The sequence below is a fragment of the Delphinus delphis genome, chromosome 3 (assembly GCF_949987515.2).
Source record: "Delphinus delphis chromosome 3, mDelDel1.2, whole genome shotgun sequence".
Taxonomy (NCBI): Eukaryota; Metazoa; Chordata; class Mammalia; order Artiodactyla; family Delphinidae; genus Delphinus; species Delphinus delphis.
This window is the reverse complement of record NC_082685.1, coordinates 121625256-121650558: the sequence shown is the minus strand read 5'-3', so window position 1 is coordinate 121650558 and position 25303 is coordinate 121625256. Positions and strand designations below refer to the sequence as shown.

Sequence of the window (25303 nt, the reverse complement as noted above, 5' to 3'; positions counted from 1 at the left end):
GGAGGGTCTCCTGCAGAGGCAGTAGGTGGCTGTGGCTCACTGTGAAGACAAGGACACTGGCAGCAGAAGTTCTGGGAAGTACTCCTTGGCATGAGCCCTCCCAGAGTCCGCCATTAGCCCCACCAAAGAGCCTGCAGGCTCCAATGTTGGGTCACCTCAGGCCAAACAACCAACAGGATGGGAACCCAGCCCCAACCATCAGCAGTCAAGCAGATTGAAGTTTTACTGAGCTCTGCACACCAGAGCAACAGCCAGCTCTACCCACCACCAGTCCCTTCCATCAGAAAACTTGCACAAGCCTCTTAGATAGCCTCATCCACCAGAGGGCACACAGCAGAAGCAAGAACTACAATCCTGCAGCCTGTGGAACAACCACCACAGTCACAGAAAGACAGACAATATGAAAAGGCAGAGGGCTATGTACCAGATGGAGGAACAAGATAAAACCCCAGAAAAACAACCAAATGAAGTGGAGATAGGCAACCTTCCAGAAAAAGAATTCAGAATAATGATAATGAAGATGATACAGGACCTTGGAAAAAGAATGGAGGCAAAGATTGAGAAGATGCAAGAAATATTTAACAAAGACGTAGAAGAATTAAAGAACAAACAAACAGAGATGAACAATACAATAACTGAAATGAAAAATACACTAGAAGGAATCAATAGCAGAAAAACTGAGGCAGAAGAATGGATAAGTGGCCTGGAAGACAGAATGGTGGAATATACTGCTGCTGAACAGAATAATGAAAAAGAATGAAAAGAAAGGAAGAGAGCCTAAGAGACCTCTGGGACAACATTAAACACAACAACATTCCCATTACAGGGGTCCCAGAAGGACAAGAGAGAGAGAAAGGACCTGAGAAAATATTTGAAGAGGTTATAGTCGAAAACTTCCCTAACATGGGAAAGGAAATAGCCACCCAAGTCCAGGAAGCGCAGAGAGTCCCATATAGGATAAACCCAAGGAGAAACACGCCGAGACGCATAATAATCAAACTGGCAAAAATTAAAGACAAAGAAAATATTGAAAGCAGCAAGGGAAATACAACAAATAACATACAAGGGAACTCCCATAAGATTAACAGCTGATTTCTCAGAAGAAATTCTACAAGCCAGAAGGGAGTGGCATGATATACTTAAAGTGATGAAAGGGAAGAACCTACAACCAAGATTACTCTACCCAGCAATGATCTCATTCAGATTCGACAGAGAAATCAAAAGCTTTACAGACAAGCAAAAGCTAAGAGAATTCAGCACCACCAAACCAGCTCTGCAACAAATGCTCAAGGAATTTCTCTAAGTGGGAAACACAAGAGAAGAAAAGGACCTACAAAAACAAACCCAAAACAATTAAGAAAATGGTCATAGGAACATACATATCGATAATTACCTTAAACGTGACTGGATTAAATGCTCCAACCAAAAGACACAGGCTTGCTGAATGGATACAAAAACAAGACCCATATATATGCTGTCTACAAGAGACCCACTTCAGACCTAGGGACACATACAGACTGAAAGTGAGGGGATGGAAAAAGATATTCCATGCAAATGGAAATCAAAGAAAGGTGGAATAGCAATACTCATATCAGATAAAATAGACTTCAAAATAAAGAATGTTACAAGACACAAGGAAGGACACTACATAATGATCAAGGAATCAATCCAAGAAGAAGATATAACAATTATATATATCCACCCAACATAGGAGCACCTCAATACATAAGGCAACTGCTAACAGCTATAAAAGAGGAAATCGACAGTAACATAATAATAGTGGGGGACTTTAACACCTCACTTACACCAATGGATAGATCATCCAAAATGAAAATAAATAAGGAAACAGAAGCTTTAAATGACACAAAAGACCAGATAGATTTAATTGATATTTATAGGACATTCATCCAAAAATAGCATATTACATTTTCTTCTCAAGTGCACACGGAACATTCTCCAGGATAGATCACATCTTGGGTCACAAATCAAGCCTCAGTAAATTTAAGAAAATTGAAATCATATCAAGCATCTTTTTTGACCACAACACTATGAGATTAGAAATGAATTACAGGGAAAAAAACGTAAAAAACACAAACACAAGGAGGCTAAACAATACATTACTAAATAACCAAGAGATCACTGAAGAAATCAAAGAGGAAATCAAAAAATACATAGAGACAAATGACAATGAAAACAGGATGATCCAAAACCTATGGGATGCAGCAAAACCAGTTCTAAGAGGGAAGTTTATAGCTATACAAGCCTACCTCAAGAAACAAGAAAAATCTCAAATAAACAATCTAACCTTACACCTAAAGGAACTAGAGAAAGAAGATAAAACAAAACCCAAAGTTAGCAGAAGGAAAGAAATCATAAAGATCAGAGCAGAAATAAATGAAATGGAAACAAAACGACAGCAAAGATCAATAAAACTAAAAGCTGGCTCTTTGAGAAGATAAACAAAATTGATAAGCCATTAGCCAGACTCATCAAGAGGGAGAGGACTCAAATCAATAAAATTAGAAATGAAAAAGGAGAAGTTACAAACAGACACCACAGAAATACAAATCATCCTAAGAGACTACTACAAGCAACTCTATGCCAATTAAATGGACAACTTGGAAGAAATGGACAAATTCTTAGAAAGGTATAACCTTCCAAGACTTATCCAGGAAGAAATAGAAAATACGAACAGATGAATCACAAGCACTGAAATTGAAACTGTGATTAAAAATCTTCCAACAAAAGTCCAGGACCAGATGGCTTCACAGGTGAATTTTATCAAACATTTAGAGAAGAGCTAACACCTATCCTGCTGAAACTCTTCCAAAAATTGCAGAGGAAGAAACACTCCCAAACTCATTCTATAAGGCCACCATCACCCTGATACTAAAAGCAGATAAAGATACTACAAAAAGAGAAAATTACAGACCAATATCACTGATGAGTATAGATGCAAAAATCCTCAACAAAATACTAGCAAACAGAATCCAACAACACATTAAAAGGATCATACACTATAATCAAGTGTGATTTATCCCAGAGATGTAAGGCTTTTTCAATATATGCAAATCAATCAATGTGATACACCATATTAACAAATTGAAGAAGAAAAACCTTATGATAATCTCAATAGATGCAGCAAAAGCTTTTCACAAAATTCAACACCCATTTATGATAAAAGCTCTCCATAAAGTGGGCATAGAGGGAAACTACCTCAACATAATAAAGGCCATATATGACAAACCCACAGCAAACATCATTTTCAATGGTGAAAAGCTGAAAGCATTTCCTCTAAGATCAGGAAAAAGACAAGGATATCCATTCTTGCCACTATTATTCAACAATAGTTTTGGAAGTCCTAGCCACAGCAATCAGAGAAGAAAAAGAAATAAAAGGAATACAAATTGGAAAAGAAGAAGTAAAACTGTCACTGTTTGCAGATGACATGATACTATACATAGAGAATCCTAAAGATTCCACCAGAAAACTACTAGAGCTAATCAATGAATTTGGTAAGGTTGCAGGATACAAAATAAATGCACAGCAATCTCTTGCATTCCTATACACTAATGATGAAAAATCTGAAAGAGAAATTAAGGAAACACTCCCATTTACCACTGCAACAAACAGAATAAAATACCTAGGAATAAACCTACCTAGGGAGACAGAAGACCTGTATGCAGAAAACTATAAGACACGAAAGAAATTAAAGATGATACCAAAAGATGGAGAGATATACTATGTTCTAGGATTGGAAGAATCAATATTGTGAAAATGACTATACTACCCAAAGCAATCTACAGATTCAATGCAATCCCTATCCAATTACCAATGGCATTTTTTACAGAACTAGAACAAAAAATCTTAAAATTTGTATGAAACGAAAAAAATGTATGGAGACACAAAAGACCCCGAATAGCCAAAGCAGTCTTGAGGGAAAAAAGCGGAGCTGGAGGAATCAGACTCCCTGACTTCAGACTATACTACAAAGCTACAGTTATCAAGACAATATAGTACTGGCACAAAAACAGAAATATAGATCAGTGGAACAAGATAGAAAGCCCAGAGATAAACCCATGCACCTATGGTCAGCTAATCTATGACAAAGGAGGCAAGGATATACAATGGAGAAAAGACAGTCTCTTCAATAAGTGGTGCTGGGAAAACTGGACAGCTACATGTAAAAGAATGAAATTAGAACACACCCTAACACCACACACAAAAATAAACTCAAAATGGATTAGAGACCTAAATGTAAGACCGGACCCTATAAAACTCTTAGAGGAAAACATAGGAAGAACATTCTTTGACATAAATCACAGCAAGTTTTTTTTTTTTTTTTTTTTTGCAGTACATGGGCCTCTCTCTGTTGTGGCCTCTCCCGTTGCGGAGCACAGGCTCTGGACTCGCAGGCTCAGCGGCCATGGCTCACAGGCCCAGCCACTTCACGGCATGTGGGATCTTCCTGGACCACGGCACAAACCCGTGTCCCCTGCATCGGCAGGCGGACTCTCAACCACTGCGCCACCAGGGAAGCCCCAGCAAGATCTTTTTTGATCCACCTCCTAGAGTAATGGAAATAAAAACAAAAATAAACAGATGGGACCTTATGAAATTTAAAAGCTTTTGCACAGCAAAGGAAACCATAAACAAGATGAAGACAGCCCTCAGAATGGGAGAAATATTTGCAAATGAATCAACGGACAAAGGATTAATCTCCAAAATATATAAATAGCTTATGCAGCTCAATATTAAAAAAGCAAACAACCCAAGCAAAACATGGGCAGAAGACCTAAATAGTCATTTCTCCAAAGAAGACATACAGATGGTCAAGAAGCACATGAAAAGCTGCTCAACATCACTAATTATTAGAGAAATGCAAATCAAAACTACGATGAGGTATCACCTCACACCAGTTAGAATGGGCATCCTCAGAAAATCTACTAACAACAAATGCTGGAGAGGGTGTGGAGAAAAGGGAACCCTCTTGCACTGTTGGTGGGAATGTAAATTGATACAGCCACTATGGAGAACAGTATGGAGGTTCCTTAAAAAACTAAATCCATATGACCCAGCAATCCCACTACTGGGCATATACCCAGAGAAAACCATAATTCAAAAAGACACATGCACCCCAGTGTTCATTGCATCACTGTTTACAATAGCCAGGTCATGGAAGCAACCTAAATGCCCATCAACAGACAAATGGATAAAGATGTGGTACATATATGCAATGGAATATTAGCCATAAAAAAGAACGAAATTGGGTCATTTGTTGAGACATGGATGAATCTAGAGACTGTCATACAGACTGAAGTCAGAAAGAGAAAAACAAATATCGTATATTAACACATATATGTGGAACCTAGAAAAATGGTACAGATGAACCGGTTTGCAGGGCAGAAATTGAGACACAGATGTAGAGAACAAATGTACGGACACCAAGGTGGGGGGAAGCGGCGGGGGGGTCGGGGTGGTGGTGTGATGAATTGGGAGATTGGGATTGACATGTATACACTGATGTGGATAAAACTGATGACTAAGAAGAACTTGCTGTATAAAAAAGTAAATAAAATTCAAAAAAGAAAGAAAAAAAACAAAACGAAAACACAGCCTATGGAATGGGAGAAAATATTTGCAAACGATGTGACCCACAAGGGCTTAATTTCCGAAATATATAAACAGCTCATATATCTAATGTCAAACAACCCAATCACAAAATAGAGAAAAGATCTAAATAGACATTTTGCCAAACAAGACATACAGGTGGCCAAAAGGCCCATGAAAAGATGCTCAACATCACTAATTATTACAGAAATGCAAATCAGAACTACAGTGAGGCACCACCTCACACTAGTTAGAATGGCCATCATTAAAATAACAAATGCTGGAGAGGATGTGAAGAAAAAGGAACCCTCCTACACTGTTGGTGGGAATGTAAATCGGTACAGCCAGTATGGAGAACAGTATGGAGGTTCCTTAAAAAACTAAAAATAGAGCTACATATGATCCTGCAATCTCACTCCTAGGCAGAGATCCAGAGAAAACTGTAATTCGAAAAGATGCATGCACCCCAATGTTCACTGCAGCACTATTTACAATAGCCAAGACATGGAAGCAACCTAAATGTCCATTGACAGAAGAATGGATAAAGAAGAAGATGTGGTATATATACACAATGGACTATTACTCAGCCATAAAAAAGAATGAAATAAAGCCATTTGCAGCAACATGAAGGGACCTGGAGATTATCATACTAAGTGAAGTAAGCAAGACAGCAAACGAGACATACCATATCATATCACTTATATGTGGAATTCTTTTGCCAATGATACAAATGAACTTATTTACAAAACAGAAATAGACCCACAGACATAGAACACAAACTTATGGTTACCAAAGGGGAAAAGGTGGGGGGGATAAATTAGGAGTTTGGGATTAACATATATATACTATATATAAAATATGTAACCAACAAGGACCTACTGTATAGCACAGGGAACTATACTCAATATTTTGTAATAACCTATATGGGAAAAAACATCTGAAAAAGAATAGATGAATATATGTATAACTGAATCACTTTGCTATACACCTGAAAGTAATACAACATTGTAAATCAACTATAATTCAATTTTTAAAAATACTGTCAAAGTGATCAAAAACAAGGAAATTCTAAGAAATTGCCACAGCCAAGAATTGCTTAAGGAGACATCACAACTAAATCTAATGTGGTATCCTGAATGGGATCCTAGAACAGAAAAAAGGATGTCAGTTAAAAGTTAAGCATATTAGTTTCCTAGGGCTGCCATAACAAAATACCACAGACTGGGTGGCTTAAACAACAAATATATTTTCTCACAGTTCTGGAAGTCCAAGCTCTAAATGCCAGCAGGGTTGATTTCTGTTGAAATCAACAAAACAGCTGCCTTCTTACCGTTTCCTCACATGGCCCTTTCTGTGTGTGTATGTGCTCCTAGTGTCTCTTCCTCTACTTTTAAGGACATCAGTTCTCTTGGATTAAGGCCCTACCCATATGACCTTATTTAATTTTAATTACCTCCTTTAAAGGCCCTATCTCCATATACAGTCATATTGGGAGTTAGGGCTTCAACATATGAATTTGGGGGGAATGTAATTTAGTCCACAATACTAGGGAAATCTAAATAAACTTTACTTAATAAGATATCAGTGTTAGTTCATTAAGTGTAAGAAATGTACCATATTAATGTAAGATAGTAATAGGGAAAATTGGTTTAGGGGTATAAGGGAACTGTACTATCTGGTCAGCGTTTCTGTAAATGTAAACCTCTTCTAAAAATAAAAGTAAAATAAATTTTGAGAAATGTTTTTTTCTAAGAGTAAGAAGGTAATGATCTTTCTCAGTAAGATGCCAAAACTATGTTAATTGAAGCAGTGGGCAACAGTACAGGGTAGATTATTCAAGAAATGAAATTGGGACAACTAAGTAACTATTTGGGGAAAAGAAATTACAATTTTATCTTACCCAAATACTAAAAGAAAATTCTAAATTGATAAAAGATTAACAAGTGGAAAAAGAACTGTAAAAGTGCTAGAAGAAAATATAGGTGGATATTTACATGGTCTTAATGTGAGGAAAGACTTCTTAAGTATAACTCTAAAGACAGACTTAAAGGAAGACACTACTCACTAGCACTGTATAAAAAACTGTAAAGTTCTGTATGGAAGCAAAGAAGGAAGGGAAAAGGAGGGATAGATAGAAGGAAGATAGGAGGTGAAACTCAAAAAACAAATGACAAACTACAAAGTCTATTTGTAGTTTATGTGATAAATAAGGATTTATATTCTTAATATATTCTCACAAATCCATAAAGAGAAGATGAGTATGCCCTTTTTTTTTTTTAATGGGCAAAGGACACAAATATACATGTTGCAAGAGAAATACAAATAGCCAAAAACATTACGGGGGGGATGGGGAATGAAAACAAAAATCAGTTTATTAATCAAAACAAAATAAGGCACTCTGTTGATGAATGAATTGGTATATCCTTTTTGAAGGGAAGTTAGATCATATATATCAAGTGCCTTAAAAGTGTACAAATCTTTGACCTAAGAATTCTACTTATAGGAATTTATCCTAAGCGTTAGTAAAGATAATTCCAAATGACAGAAATATCTTCAACTAAAAATGGGGGTTTATCAGCATGGGAAGCTTAAGAACTGGAGCTAGGGCATAGCTGTGTCAGAGTTCAGCCAATGTCAAGAATCTCTGTCATCTGGCTCCATTTTCCTCTCATTCCATAGGCAGGCTTCCCACCCAGGAGGTGGCCTCCAGAAGCTCTGGGCTTATGTTTCCATTATGGCCAACCCCATAGTTCCAGAAAAAGTCCTGAGCCAGTTCTGTTTGACCTTGCCGGATTCAAATGCCCATTCCCTGATCTAATCACTGGCTAGTCTGCACAGGCCTATCCCATGTGTTCCCTTCCTCAGACAAGGACAAGGGAGTCCCAACCACATGGGCTGACAGTAGGGAAGGGTCATTTCTGAAAGGAAAAGACCAATCTACTGAAAGAAAGAATGTTGAACCAGCCCCCCCCCCGAAACATTTACTACAAATAAGAAAATCCAAATATTTTTCACATAGATATTATTTGCAGTAATGTTTGTAAAGGTAGAAATTCGAACAAGACTAAGAATCCTAATATAAGGTGGATTTTAAATTATCTGTAGGACTAAATATTAGGCAATGAATACAAAGTTAGCCTAGGTACCCAACTAATACAATCGGCTATATAGTACTGTACTATAATAGGTTTATAATACTTTTTGCACAGATAATACATTAAAAAACACAAAAAATGAAGACAACATTTTTAATCTTACAGTACAGTACCTTGAAAAGTACAGTAGTACAGTACAACAGCTGGCATACAGGGGCTGACGTCAAGTGAAGAGGCAAGAAGAGTTACTGACTGGAAGAGGGAGAGGAGGTGGCAGATGGTAGAGCTGAAGGATTGTCAGCAATAGGAGATGAGGGCAAGCTGCAATCTCACCCAGGCCTGACGTTGATGGCACAGGGTCTGGTTCCTTGCTGGATTCAATTCTATCTACCCTCTTGAAAAAATGATCCAGTGATGTCTGGGTAGTAGTTGTGTTTTTCCTCATCATAGATGACATGGTAGCACTGGATTGCATTTTGAACGGCTGCTGCAACCTTTGTGTACTGTTCTACGTTCGGGTCCTGTGCCTCAAAAAACTAACAGTGCCTCCTCAAATAAAGAAAATCCCCTTGCCATTTCCTGTCATGAATCTCTTTGGTTCTTCAGTTACTTCTTCCTCTTATCTCTCTTAGTCCTCTCTCTGGGCCTCCAATTCCATCAGGCCTTCTTTAGTAAGTTCCTCATTATAAGAACGAGCGACGTCTTCCATCTTTTTGCCTCTCTCCACTTTCTCAATTATTTTCACTTTTGTTTCCATCGTTATTGCTTGGTGCTTCTTAGCAGTACGAGCTACATCACAGCTGCTTTTACACTTGCTTCCAGACATCCTGGGCTTGAAATAAAGATACCGTACTACTATACTCTATACAGTACTGTACAGTAAAGTACACAAGAGCACAACCACTTGTAGAGGATGCACACACGTGATAATGTACGCCACACACGTGAACTAACTTACATGACTGGACAGGCGAATGCACGTTCGCATCTTTGAAAGTTTGCAACTTGAAGGTTCATATGTAGGGGACTTACTATAAGTGTATATACATATTTAGACATGCATAGAACAAAGTGTAGGAAGTGATGTGCCTGTATGTTTACAGTAGTTATTGATAAGCTATGGAGTTACAGGTAATTTTGTTTTTTCTTTTTGCCTCTAAGGATTGCTTTACTTTGCACAAAGAAAAAACATACAAAGACAGTGAATGTATGTTAATCATGCTATGAAAGTTGTAAAAATAAGATTTCTATAATTCTTTCAATCTATAAATAGCTTCTGCCCTTTCAATGGCTTATGGCGTAGTGTAGACAGGACATATTATAAATACACATATAAACCTACAGTTAAGTGAGATCAAATAAGTTTTGTATGATAATGTACGTGAAAACACTTTGAAAAAGGGTATGAAGTTTAATAGAATAGTATAAAAATGATAAATATATACAAGATCACTTTATATTAACACCCATACACACAAAATACAAAATAAGTTAAAATGGTAAGTATTTGGACCACAATTGGAGGCATGATGTTTGAACCTCGTTCTAACTATGTAAATATGGTGCTTACTACCATACCCTCTTCACAGATAAGGAAACAGAGACCTGAAGAGCAATGTGACTTTCCTACAGAAACACCGAATGACTGCATTTTAACTCAAACCCAGGTCTTCTGACTTCAATCCGCAAAAGCTTCCATAAAAGGTGTTAGAGAAATTCAAAGGCAGAAGTAGGTCCTGAGGCCCAAGGCAGTCAGATTTTTAGTTGGAAATGGCAGTTAAATTGTGCCTTGGAAGCTCAGGGGACATAAACCAGTGGGAAGGAGGTCGTAGGGCAAGTGTTCACCTAGTAGAGAGGTGTCTTTTCCCAAAGAGGCTCCCACATGGCTCAAGACATGGACAGAAGTATGCTGTGGCCCATCTCTGATACAGAGCAGGGTGTGGTTTTTTCAAAGGATCAAATGTGGGTTAAACTTAAAAATTATTTTGTCTCACTGAAATTTCTTTTAAAAAAAGCCCGTTTTTGCTTTTCAAATACAAGTCTCCTTTCAAGCCCTCTCCCACCAAAAGGAAAAAAAAAAAAAGAAAACTTATAAACTAGATCATTTAAGTTTCTATCCATAGTCCCTTAAGAACAATAACTTAAGTAATAATCAGGGATTATTTAGTTGGGTTTCTTAAGAATTCTAACCGAACAGAGAAATGAGAAGCTGTCAACACACTATACTAAAGACAAATTATGTAGGTGACAAAGTTTCACAAAGAAAGGCAGGGCCTTTCAACCCAAGTAGAGGAAGGCTGTCTGAGGACAATATATGTATTTTTTTTCCCTACCTTATACCTCTAAGGCTGCGTACAGAAGACAAATACCAATCATTAGGCAGTTTAACTGGCTCATTTGAGAAAGATCTGTTGGAGTTTTATAGCGTAAACTTAATGGTGGTGGAAATATGTTATTTTAGGTCTTAGACTATTAGCCTTTTCTCTAGTATTGTAGAGTCTGAAAGAAGAGTTAATTATCTGAAAGGCTTATAAACATCCAGTTGACACCTGAACAACGTGGAGGTTTAAGGCACCCACACTTCGTGCAGTTGAAACTCCGCTTATAATTTATAGTTGGCCCTCCAGGTACCTGGTTCCTCCATAGAAACAGTTCCACATCTGCACAATCAACCAACCACAGCTCATATAGTGTTATAGTGTTTACTGCTGAAAAACTCCGCATGTAAGTGGACCTGCCCATTTCAAATCCATGTTGTTCAAGGGTCAACTGAAATTGCTAAATAATTTGGAATTATCTATTGATACTCAAGGAGAAAGGTGAACAAAACCAGGTTTGTAGAGATTACTGGCTACCCAGAAACATGTGTTCATTCAGCATTTATTGAGGGCAGTCTTCTTGTCAAGGCTTGGTGACTGGTGTTACAAAGGCCAATAAAACAGAGCCATCTGCAGTCTAGTGAGGGAGGCTAAACTAAGACATGTACAGAAGAGGACCTTAACCCTCCTGGAAAAAGAGGACAGGCCAGGAGAGGATTCAGGGACTGGTTTCCAGAGGGGATGACACCTCAACTGAAGCAGGGAGAGAAGTATATCACCATACAGAGGCAGCAAGGAGGCAGGAGAGAGCACGTTCTATACAGGAAACTGCAAGTAATTCAGGATGTCTAGAGCATACGATGTGAAGATGACATAGGAGCTTAGAGAGAGGAACAAAAGCCAAGTCATAGAGGCTACGTAAGAAATTTGGGTTTCACTGTTTAGACAATAGGGAACCACTGAAGGATTCAAAACAGGACAGTTTTCATGGCTAAATCTGAATTTTTGAAAAATATATATGTAACAGAAAATACCTGGATATCATCATCAATCATAAAGGCAGTCCTTAGTAATTTGATGCCTGCGAAGAGACTGCCAGACATCCACCCTTAGAGTGTCAGGCTCTTTGGCTCTGCTCCTCTTGGACCTCCAGCTGAACGGTGTGTCCCTACCTAGCATCCTCATTTTAGGATGTATAGGGAGAAATTGGGACTAATTCCAGAGAGCAATGATTAAACGCAATAAAGGGATAAAAATTTACAGTGAAAATTAATTGCCTTTTTGTTTGGTTTGTTTCTTTTTGCAGTACGCAGGCCTCTCACTGTTGTGGCCTCTCCCGTTGCGGAGCACAGGCTCCGGATGCGCAGGCTCAGCGGCCCTGGCTTACGGGCCCAGCCACTCCGCGGCATGTGGGATCTTCCCGGATCGGGGCACGAACCCGTGTCCGCGGCATCAGCAGGCGGACTCTCAACCACTGTGCCACCAGGGAAGCCCCAAATTGCCTTTTTTTTAAAGCAAGTGTTCACCTAGTAGAGAGGTGTCTTTTCCCAAAGAGGCTCCCACATGGCTCAAGACATTTTTGGAACTTCTTTTCTAATTGCATTATAGGCCAGCCTGGGAGCCACACAGATTATCATTCTTGTCTCTTTATAGTTGCCTTTTCAAAATGCTGTATTCCAAAATAAGCACTGCCCGATCTGATTTTTTTTATCCTATTCACTAGACTTAGCACTGAATTAACTTTTGATTTATTCCTGAAGTTAAATACATCTTCACAAGATGAAAGTTTGTTACCTCTGAAGACATGCAGTCAAGTACCTGGTCAACTACTTACCAGCTACAAGTTTCTTGACCATGAATCTCTCAGGTTGCCTGGGAAATGGAGGTGAATAACATACTTCCCACCTACCCCCACATAGTTATTGTGAAGACAGTACCAGACATGTGAAGGCTCTTCATAGACTGCTGTGTCAGAGGATGCTCTTCTTATTGTGCCCTCACATTTTGCAGGCAGTTCCAAAATGTACATTTGTTCTGGTGCCTGTGTGTTCATCTCCCCTAACAGATTGTTCACTTTAGGAGAGCAGGGCCTGGGTCCTATTTGGTTTTATTTCCCTGTTGTCTGACACTGGGTCTCACACATAAAAAGGCTCCAATATTTGTTGAATGAATAATTCAGTGTAGCTCCTTGCCTTTTACTCAGACTATATTTAAGAAATGGATAATACACTTGAGATTACTCAGTTAAAATAGGCTCAGAAGCCACTTAAGCTTCTTGAAGTATGTGAGTAGTTTGTCATTAGGAACCAGCTGTCCTTCATCTCTGAAGGGGCCAGAACAAATGGCTAATGAACTCAAGCTGAAAGCCTAAAGACTCTTAAACTTTAATGCTGTGGTCCTAACTTTGGCTGTATTTTTAGATCACCAGGAAAAAAAACTTTAGATTACTGATGCTAGAGCCCCATCCTGAGACAATTAAATCAGTACCTCTAGAGGTGGAGGCCCGGTGTTGATAGTTTTAAAAACTACCCAAGTGATTGTAATGTGCAGCCTGCGTTTGTTGCTGGGCTCTGGGATTAGACTTTGAGAAATATTGCCTTAAAAGAAATCCTATCTAGTTCTACATTAGGTACCATAGGAAATGGGAAAGAACATAAGGCATGCGCCCACCACAGTCTACAGGGAATAAAAACTAGCCATCACTGATCTGAGAGCAGTGGAAAAGCAGCAATCAGTGTGTGCTGAGCTATGAGAGGTCATGAAAAGGTAGACCTGTGAAGAGCTCCAGACTTTCTGCAGAACCTGTTAGACATTTTAAAAGTTTATCATAGGGGGCTTCCCTGGTGGCGCAGTGGTTGAGAGTCCGCCTGCCGATGCAGGGGACACGGGTTCGTGCCCTTGTCTGGGAGGATCCCATATGCCGCGGAGCGGCTAGGCCCGTGAGCCACGGCCGCTGAGCCTGCGCGTCCGGAGCCTGTGCTCCACAACGGGAGACGCCACAGCAATGAGAGGCCCGCGTACCGCAAAATAAATAAATAAATAAAAGTTTATCATAGAAATAAAAGACAGTCCCTGCCCACAAAAGAAGGTTAACTGTTAGGTTAGCAAACCAGCTAGTTCTAGCCAGAGGTCCTGGCCAATACAGAGGGTTTAAAGGCTTTGATTCCCAGCACCAATCACCATTCTGAGGACTGAGAACTCAACTGTGAACAAGACTCAAACTGTCTCAAATAACTGATGTTCACAACTAAGTGAACAGGCAATTATAAAATGGTGAGGGTTGATGAAAGAAACAAAATTAAGTTGGTGAGATAGGAAGATCCAGTCATTTGAGGGTTTTAAGGGTCGGGCTCAGCTATTTCAGTGGATTACAATAGCCGATAGTTTCTGGTCAAAGGGATGCTAAAAGGAGATATATAAGAAAGATTATTTCAGAACCTTTGGAGGTTAGAGGAAGGAGAAATAGTACAGACATAAAATAGTTAAGACACCTACAGCAATCTAAGGGTAGAGTGGTAAGTTCCTATATTAGGGAGACTTGGAAAGGGGAGTGTCTTATAGAATTTCTGATGAAAAAGATAGCTGTTTATATTACACAAGCATAAATAATTTAAATGCATTTCAGTCTGAAATGACTTATTAATATTGGAATTCTATATTTCACTTACTGTATGTCTGAGAATTATACCTCTCTTGCTTTCCCAATTAATATTAACTGCTGTCATATCTTAATCTACCTTACAATTGAATGAGAGTTTTTAAAAATGGATGTCAAATTAGTCAAGGTCCAGGTCCTTTTCGAAGACTCTCTTGTTTACTTTTGTTTATAATTCCACACAGTCTCATACAAGAAAAGAAAAAGAATAAACTTACTTGTTTTGGGGCTGTACCCCTCAGGTCTGCAAGCCTTGTAGTTGCCCAACCGTGAGACCAAAGAAAGAGCCTGGAAACAGCGAAAGAGACATCCAAGGTGTACTGGATAGGGAACCTTACAAGTCAGAAGCAAAATGTCCTGGAGCGACACCCCACCTATAAGGCAGACAGCAGGCAGGATGCAGCAGCAATCTTAGCTACTGCAGGGGAGAAGGAGGTTACCATTTATAGGGGGAATTGATGTCAGGTTGGCTCATCAGTTACCAGGGAAACCAGCAGAGGAGCATGTCCCTCTCAGCCCCTCAGGTTAACAATCGTCAGTGGGGCAGATGTTTCCCTTTGATAACCTAGCTTGGTGGAGTGGTTCTGGTCTAAGCATTAGAACGATAACCACCTGGGACGGGGCAAACACGTAGGCAGTTAGCGTTAAGGCTCTGTGATTAAGAGGGAAGATCAGTCATGTGAGTAGGTGAAGTAGGGACTTGTTGAGCAGGGGATGTATAGAGAGCAAGAGAACTGCCATCTTGAGTGGCCTGGTCATACACAGCCTCTATGAAAATGGTAAGCCTCCATATTTCTATAACCACTAAAGTCAATGTTCTTACTTGAGAATCTGATCTTATGAAAAATTGTTATTAATCAGAACTAAACTTTTGTCTTTGCCTTCAAATGAACAAGTTCTAAAATGTTCATATGTAAATGATCAGTGTGTGATTCCAAAAGCTTCACTGCTCTTGTTGGGCCAATTCTATGACCAGTCACAGAGTGGATAGTATTGAGTTATTGGTACATACAAGACTGTAAACTACCAGACCTTATGTACTTGAATTAAGTCTGTATAATAAGTCTGCATGTGTATTCTCACAGGAGGCTGTAAAATGTGGGCATGCTTTCAATTCATGCAGTCTGTGATTTATGGAGTCACACAGGTCAGGAGTTTATTATGCTGAAAATCATAATAACTGTTTTGTTTTGCTTTTTAAAATGAAGTGACCGAAGCATGTTGAAAGATAAATGGGTGAAGCATTTTGATTATGTTTTTGTTTCAATTAAAGATTAAATATTATGCTGAGTAACCAGCCATGCTAAGCATTATGATATTAAAGCTGAAGTAATTTGTAAGCTGATAGCCCCTTCTTTCCTCTGGGTTTAGGTTTGTTATTAATCAAAATGTTGGACTTGTTTAGTGCAGTGGTGTATGAAACAAACAGTTGAAAAAGACAGCTACTTTACAGCTTTCTGTTCTTTCAGATTTGTAGGAAAATCTGTTTCTTTTTGTGGACTTTGTGCTGTTGTTCCCATGTCTAGATTTCATTTCTTATACCAAAGCCAACTAGATCTAGTAGTTGTAAGATCCTCTCATGTCATAGAAAGGAGGAAGTTGCCTTTTTATGGTTTTATTTGACAAATTCTGGTAAAGTCATTTTTGAAACATGGACAGTCCCTACTAGAAATGATTATAACAAAAGACCCATCTGTCTTTTGGGGCAGAGAAAGGGATAATTTTTAAAATAGAAGAATGTGTATATGGAAAAGTATTAATACGTTAACTAATATAGTGGGTTTTGTATTTTTATATCAGCATAGGAGTATTGAATAAAATTGTTTTGAAGGGAATAAGATTCCAGCTATTTTCTGGTTTGGGGTTAGGCATCAGCACAAATCATTTGGAAAGCCGCTGCACACTTACCGAAATACAGTGTAGGAGTCTGGGCTCCCCATGACGTGTGATAAGGACCTTTAACAGGACAGTCCCGCCACACTTCTAAACTTAGTCCTCATCAGTGGTAATACACTTACAATTTCTGAAGAGCTCACTCTAGGGAATGCTGCATAGATTGTAAGGAGTATCAAAGAAAAAGACCACCTCTCAATACCTGAAAAAAAAAAAAGCTCAATTTATTACTTTAATAAGAAAGAGCTTGCTTTTAGACACAGTCTCTCTGAGCAAAGCAGGTTGCAAACCTTACGTAGAGTTTTGGGGTCAGGGATTGTTTAGGGGTTAATATCAGCCTCAGAAGCACCATTATTCAGGAGAGACTGCTGGTGATTGGCTGGCTTTCAGAAGCATGTCACTGGCCTGGGTCTGCCACTGATTGGCCAACTTTCAAAAGCATGAGGCTGTCACTGATTATTTGGCTTTCAGAGGTGTATTTACTGAAGTGAGTTACCACTGATCATTTTGGCCTAGGCAAGTCACCAGTAATTGATTAAATCCTGTTTGATTGATTCAGTCTGGTTATAGTGGTCACTTGCTACCATGGCTGGAGAATAATTATCCTTTTGCTAGGAGTTGGGGCTTGTTTTAGTCTCAGACGCTAATACTCAAACAGTGTAGAAAATTGAAAGCACAAGAAAATCAGACTCTGAGTACTCCATCTAAATAAGCAATAATCCTATGCTGCACTTTCTAAATGAGGTTGTTTCCAAGGTTAAGTCCATGGAAATATAAAAAGTCAGCAGTTCTCATGTGTGATATTGCATGTTATGAAATCTGATGCAAATAATTTTTATTAATAATAAAGTATAGAAATGCAGATGTGCTTTACCTCAGTAAATAAGAGTAGACTCTAGTTCATCCACATCATAATGTCACTCATACTCATTGCATTCTAATGAGCTTTTCTGGGAAGGAAGAGGTGGTAAGATAAAACTTGTCAACCTGGTGAACAGTCAACCCTACCAAACTCTTTGCAATTGTAGTATCATTAATATTGTAACATTTCATTTCCCTCACAAAATCGTTTTAGGATTCTTCAAAATCTAAGTATATCCATGGGAATTTTTAACAAAAGTAAACTTCCCTCCACATTTGTGGTACTGCAGGAAGAAAGGGTAGGGGAATCTCTGCTAGTACCTATTGCCCAATCCCTGCTCATATAGGGAAACAGAAATCACTGTAATATGTGGGTTTCATCTGCAAGTTACAACTGACATGTGGGGAGTGTTAACCCTTCAGGCGGTTTATCCCCATCTGCTGTGATAAAGTGTTGGGTGCGCCTATTTTTAAAACTGCTTAAATATTTAGTGGGGAAAGCCTTAGTAGTTTTGTTTATATATAAAAACTGATCTTTCCTCTTTCCAAATTCATTCACCTGCCCTAGAATCTGGTTTTGGGACCTCCCTATTTGTTCCCGGCACCTCCTAATGGGAGGCAGAGCTAATCACTTACATATTTCTCTGCTGCTAAGCATAGCCAGCTTACAACCACTTAGGATTCAAGCACATGTTGAGACCTTAAGACCAGTAAGCATTTGATAAAGTAGGAAAGCAGGGTGGTTAGATTTGCTGTAATCAACAGTAGGAGGAGGAGGTTAGTCCATGGAGCCGTGCCAAAAGCTCAGTTTCTTTCTGTACAAAAAATTTTTTAAACTCAGCAATTCCCCAGAAAAGGGATTCATAACACCATTTGAACAGGAATTTTCTAAACACATTCCCTACTTGACCCATTTAACTACTGAAAACAAAACAAAACCAGATAGGGCTGGTTTAATGTCGGGAGTTTTGCTCTGCAACCTGGCTGAGTGTGCTCTTTAAAGGATGCTGGACGAATGTTCTCTGAGTTTAATTGAAGGAAGACTTCTGGGTAGAACTCTTTTAACCTCCCATCAGGAAAGGAACCTCGAGTGAAGTCTGAAGCAAAGAGACTCACTACTAGAAATACAAACCAACAAAACAAACTCCAGACATGTTTTTCAAATTTAAGTGTTTTCTGAGAAGTTGGCATCCATGTGGTATAAGCACCAGTAAACAATAAACCCATCTTGGTGTTTTGTACCCTTTTGGTTCATCATGCCAAGACAAGTGTAGTGTAGAATTCCTACTTTCAGTTCTCATGCAAAAATCAGTGAACCATCTCTCTCCCACTTTAGGATGTCGCATGTACTTCAGTTTGAGGATAAAAGCAGAAAAGTGAAAGATGCAAGCATGCAAGATTCAGACACATTTGAAATCTATGATCCTCGGAATCCAGTGAACAAAAGAAGAAGGGAAGAAAGCAAAAAGCTGATGAGAGAGAAAAAAGAAAGAAGATAAAATGAGAGTGATGATAAACCAGAACTAGCTGGAAATGTGCCTGCAATAAATGGCCTTAAAACAGCCATTGTTCCCAACAGCATCACTTAAGGGTGTGAGAAGAAGCATTTTTGAACTTGTCGTCTGGTTTTGAAAAACAATTATCTTGTTATGTAAATTGTGGAATGATGTAAGCAAATGCTTTTGGTTACTGGTACGTGTTTTTATTCCCCAATTGAGCTTTTATATTGCTAAATCTGAAATAAAATCACTTTCCTTCTAGTTTACATGTTAACCATTTGCAGAATGTACAAATCTGTTTGTATCTTTTTACCCTAAAATATGTGACGGCTTCGTTTTCAAGATTTTTTATAAGACACCTTTACAGAAAGAATATTTAAGGGAAACCTCTTTGGCATTCTGTTACCACAGCACTAACTTTGAAATATGATTTTTAAATTATGTAATAAAAAGATTGATGGTTTTGTTTTGCATATAAATATCTAAAAATAGCCAAATCAGTAAGACTCAGTAGCCTTAAATCTTAAGAAACCCCTAAGTGAATGTTCACGCCTGCGTCTAGGCCAATGCAGTCAAGACAATAACACACTAAGTAATGTCAGCCAAGCTTATTGCACACCCTGGCTTGACCCCAGGCTACCGGCTCACTCCTCTGCCCTTCTCAGCACAGCAACGGCAGGAGCACATGCAGAGGTCCCATCCTGGCAATAGAACTTATTAAGAATTTAGCCTTTTATGACAATCAGTCATGCTGGTTATTTACTATATATTATCTGTACTATTTAGTCAGTGTTTTCTAGAATCTGAATGCCAAGATTATACCACAGGTTAACTTCCAGTTACCTAGTAAACCTCACCAGCCACGTCTTTTCAGGTAGTGTCTCATCAGCTCTCTCTTTTGAAGTGGAATCCAATAGGCTTTCTTTAGAGCGCTTGCTCTCACAACGTAGCCCCCGACGCTACACTAGAGCAGCAGCAGCATCACTTACAGCCACGTTAGAAATTCAAATTCCTGCCATACTACCCACCACCATTATCCCCATCCAGACTAATGGATCTGAAACTTTGATCATAGAAGGCTTGTTAAACAGACCGCTGGCTTCACTGCTGGTGATCCAATCTTTGGAGACTGACAATATCTAGTGAAGTTAAAAATGTTCATATCCAGTGATCCAAAATTTCTAATCCTAGGTCTGTTGCCTAAGGAAATTCTCACACATTGCTCAAGGGGACCTGTACTAGATATACATTGAAGCATCAACCAAAGAGTGGATAAATAAGTTATTATACATCCATGCTATGGAATACTTTGTAAGCGGTGAAGATTAATAAACCAGAGTTGTGTGTACTAGTTTATCTTAAAAATAATGTGAGGAATAGGCAACCTCCTATATAAAAATTTAAAACACACAACTCACCATTATATATTGTTTACAGATGTATACATGTAGCAAAAGTATAAAAACATAAAAACTAGTGGTTACCTCTGAGGAGGCAGAAGGAATACACAGGGGGCTTCATTTGTGTTTGTAATGTTTTATTTCTTAAGATAGATGTTGGGTAGTCAAGCCTCATTATTCTCTTTACATTTTGGTATGCCTGAAATATTTCATAATTTGTTCTTTATGATCTAGAACCTGAGGTGAGAAGACAGAAGGACACCCCCTTTCTTTTTGGCTTCAGAAGTAGGAGAACGTTCCAAAGAGAAAAAGAGGGATATGATAAAGGTGTTCTGGGGAACAGATGCTAAGCCACCACAAATAAGCCAGTGTTTGGAAATGTGCCCTATCTTTCCCTCACCGCTGTAATATCAATTGTATTACAGATGTTCACAAAGCAAAATGTTGTTGTTTTCTAAACTCACAAAGTCTCTGTTGTTTATTATGAAAAGTATTACCACTGGATCTATTTGTATCGAAGTACCCCGTAGGTTTCTCTACCATTCCTCCAAGACTGTGTCCACCTAAAACAGTGTGGTTTTATCCCTAAAATAGAGGGGACCACAGGCCTCTAGGGCACAGCCAGAAGACTAGTATTCACAGGTTTAGAAGATAACTGAAAAAATTAAAACAGGTTGACTGAACGCGCCTCATCCTGCTTTAAATTGCAAGGAGCAGAAAGATCTGAAATTCTACAGAGATTAGAATCTTACCAGAATTTCACCATGATAATAAAACTCATTTTGAACTTAACTGAATAATAGCAATAACAATTTTTTAAAAGCTTAAGAACATGGTTAAATTATCTGTCATATATAGTATTAAATGTGCTTATAGTAAAATCTTTGGAAATGTCACAGGAACGTTTTTGGGCCATGTGAATTGCAAAAATGAAATAAAATGAGTTCAAAGACCAAAAAAAGAGAAAACGTAAGACAATTAGCCTGTATAGTTCATTCTAATTTTATATTTATTTGGATTTATTTTTCTCTATGTACTTGCCCTAGGGATGTTATCCTGAAACAGTGAAGTCCGGTAGCCATCTCCTTTGTTATCTATGGTGATGCTGGGCATTGTGGAGAACAGAAAGAAAAGCAACTCCTGGCAATTGTTTTTTCTCATTTTCTGACAAGCCATTTTTTTCACTTTGGTTGAAGCTGTCAGCGAGGTGAAAGTTAAAATTAACTCTAGACCTCTCCTTTCTCAATAGGTAATTGAAGAAATGCAGATCGCTCTAGAATTTTTAATGGTATAATATCAAAACACACATTATCACATGCCCTCAGCTCTCTGTATGCTCTGTGGCCACGCAGTCAGTAATGCATCTGCTGCATCTAAAAATGGGGACACCATAGAAAAAGGTCATTAAAAAGTGTGAGGAGATGAGTGGTTTGCTGCTGTTGTTTTTAGAACAAGTTCAATAAGCTATGGTGTCCTTATCAAACTGTCACTACCAAGTCTCTTGATAGGATCTGACGTGTGAGGTACATAAACCTGTGCTGTTGTATCACTGTGGCCTGAATGGAAAAGGTTAGATAAATGCAGAATATTGCCCCAACATGCTGTTTAATCTTGGCGATAACAAGAAAGAAAATGGATGTGTGAAGTGAGTTACCATTGAGGGTTGTATCAGTATAAGCAATTTGTATGTACGGGGTGTAGAGAAGTTAAGAGGGGTTACATTCTTTAACACCGTCATTCACAAAAAAAAAAAAAAAAAAAAAAAAAAGCAGGTCTGGTTTCTCTATGGCTTTGACTCCTTTCCAGTGACTCTATACAGTTTATCATGGGGTACCACTTCTGCTTACTAGAGACCAGGAGGTTTTCCTGTCTCACATATATTTTATCTCCTTTCTTTTAGCTTTTAATGAAGAGAGGTGAAACAGGAGCCATATTTTAGAGAAATCCTTTCTAATAAGGATTCGATGAACTCTGAATTCCTAGAGAAATAAAACACCAAATCTTACTAAGATGGGTATTAGAAGTCCCCTGCTTGTAGAGAGAATACTCATTTATTCCCCCAAATCTTCCTTGACAAAGCTATACTTGAACATCTTTGTCACAGATGCTAAGGGTTGTGCTAATCCCTGTGCAGAGTTTTCAGTGGTACACAGCTAAATTGGCTCCCTAAAAAAACAGAAAGCAAGAAAAGCCCTGATTTGCATCATTTGCTGACTTCTGTGGTGTAAATACTCTCACCATGGCTGATTTCAAGCCACCAAAGGTAGCTCCAGGATACAGCTGGTTATTTTTCCCATTCTGTTTCATGGCTAGCTAAAAGCTTATGTAGTAACTCTTGCACTGGCACTAAAGAACTCACAAAGGTTTTTAACCTTTTTCCAAGATGACAACCTTCAAGAGTATTTCTCTTTTATGTGATTACTTCAGACAATTTGGTGAAGTTCTAAATTGTAGCAACATCTGCACCCTATGCTTTTTATGACTAGTTTGTACCTTTAGATTCTCTGTTGAGGGAGTTTTCCAAAGTCACTTGGCTCACATTTATTTTTCCCTCTGCTCATCTTTTTGCCTCAGTTTAGTCCAAATCTCACAGAAAAAAAAAAAGAGGGGGGAGAAAGGAAGGAAATGTAATTATAGTTCTTTGAATTATTCTCTGTAAGTGATAATGTAGAAATCCATCATTTATATTTTTTTGGAAGATATTTTGGGTTAGGGATGGAGAATCCTACCTGGAGGGAAGACTGGCTTCTAAGAGAAATGCAGACAGGAATCTGGTCTCTCTCTTCCACATCTGCTCGGGATTATTCCTTTAAGTTCAGATCATGATATTAATTCATGTTATTTGATCAGCAAAAACATATTCGGGAGGCTTTCTTCAGAGCACCAGTCAAAAAGAAGGTGTTCTTTGTCTTTTAGAAAATTGTTATTTTCTCATTCCATGATGCCAGAAATGATAATCATTGCTGCAGTTCCAGAACTTTTTAATAATCAGGATAATTTTGAGAGCAGAAAACTCTTAAGTGACTTTCCCATTTATTTTCTGACTAATCTAGTTGGAGCTTTATTATTCAAGTGTTTTAATAATATATTTGAAATGAAGGGCATCATGTAAAAAAAATAAATGACTAAAGTAGTATATATTCTATGGCTAGTTCTCAACGGTTATGAATAAACTTAAAATTTGTGAATTACCTCTTTTTTGTATGATGTGAGTAAACTGTTCTTTAATTTGCAATTTTTCAGAAAATATTTTATTCAGGGTAAGAGGTATGTGACCACTTTATCTCTGTTCTAAACTTTTACTATATTATTGGTGTAAATGAATAGACTAAGAATGGGTGCTATCTCCCAAGCAACTAAAGAATTCAACAAGTGATTTTTGAATTAATTTAGAAAAGTTATACATGTTATTTTGTGAGACCTAGGTCCATTTCAGAGTGAAGTTTCCTAATGACCATCATGTGGATTTCATGTCCCATCAAACCTGACATGTCCAAAACTGAACTCACCTACACGTCCTAGCCCTTCCTCCACCAGACCTGCTTCACCTGCACTTTTCCCCATCTTCCCTATTGGCAATGCCACTTTTCTAGTTACTCAGGCCAAATAGTTTGGATTCCAGTCTTCATCTCACACCCTATATCCAGTCTGTTATGATAATCTGTTGGCTCTACCTTCGAAATATATCCAGAATTTCACCATTATTTACCACTTCCCACTGCTACCACCCTGGTCAAAAGGACCATAAACTTTCATGTGGACTACTATTTATAAAAGCACCGTAACCAGTCTCCCTGCTTTCACACTTATTTCCCTAAATTTATTAACAACATAGCAGCCAAGTGAAACCTCTTAAAACATAAATCACATTGTTATACTTCTCTGCTCAAAACCCTTCAATGGCTCCCCATTTCGTTCACAGTAAAAGCCCACATCTTCACAACGGCCTATGAGGCTCTAGATAATCACCACACCCTCCCCTCAATCTCTGACCTCCTCCCTTACTACACTCCCCATCACTCACTGTACTAGCCACACCAACTGTCCAGCACTTCATCAGATGAGCTAGGTGTGGTCCATCTCAGGTGCTCTGCACTGGCCAGTTCCTCTACCTGGAATACTCGTCCACCAGATGTCCAAATGACCGACTCCCGCACCTCCTTCAAGTCTGCTCAAATGGCCCTTTCTCCATAAGGCCTACAGTAACCACTCTACTTTAAAGTTGCAGCCCATCCCCACCCCACATTCTCAGTCCCTCTCAATCTCCCTCTCTAATTATATTCAATGGCATTATGAACTCCTAAGCACTCTGCCTTATTAACTTATTTAACTTACAAACAACCCTATGAAGTAGGTATGGGCCCTTGTTACCATTTTACAGATGAGGAAACCGAGCCTTACAGATGTTAATTACTTATTGTTTATCAATCACCTCCCACCATAGAATGCCCTCCACAAGGACAAGGATTTTTGTCAGTTTTGTTCACTGTTGATCCAGTGCCTAGAACCATGCCTAGCAAAGAGCAGACATTTAATAAATATTTGTTGAATGAATAAATAAACCAGTATATCCCCCCCGTGAAAAAACAGGATCCAATATAGTGTTATTCCATATTTTATCACTTAATATTACCATCATTTCATAAAGTTAGGACATTTTTACACTAAAAATGAAGGAAGGATATAACTTCAGTTCAGAAACAGCTCTAACATTTGAATAAATTTAGCTTTAGGAAAACCTTACTACATTGTCTTTTTCTCATTTTAACATAAGCCACTTTGTCACAGGTGGGCACAGATCCAAAGACCATTTTGGGAAAACCTCTCTGTCGGAAAACCCATTTATACCTATATGGCTTCCTTGAGTACCTGCTCTTTATAGAAAGCAATATTCTAATTCCTGAGACTAGAAAGAACTGAGGGCCAACATGCAATGTGTAGAACGCAAGGCTATAAGGCTTCAGACATGCAA

General features: G+C 38.5%; 1 protein-coding gene across 1 annotated transcript in view; it reads left to right on the top strand.

Moving 5' to 3' along the window:
* The window catches only part of CWC27 (CWC27 spliceosome associated cyclophilin), a 228608-nt gene extending 206782 nt beyond the window's left edge, over positions 1-21826 (top strand). The window contains exon 14 of the mRNA XM_060009430.1: positions 18769-21826. Coding sequence (XP_059865413.1) covers positions 18769-18931 — 163 coding nt within the window. The 3' untranslated portion in view covers positions 18932-21826. The remainder of the gene's footprint in view (positions 1-18768) is intronic.
* Positions 21827-25303: the final 3477 nt, after the last annotated feature.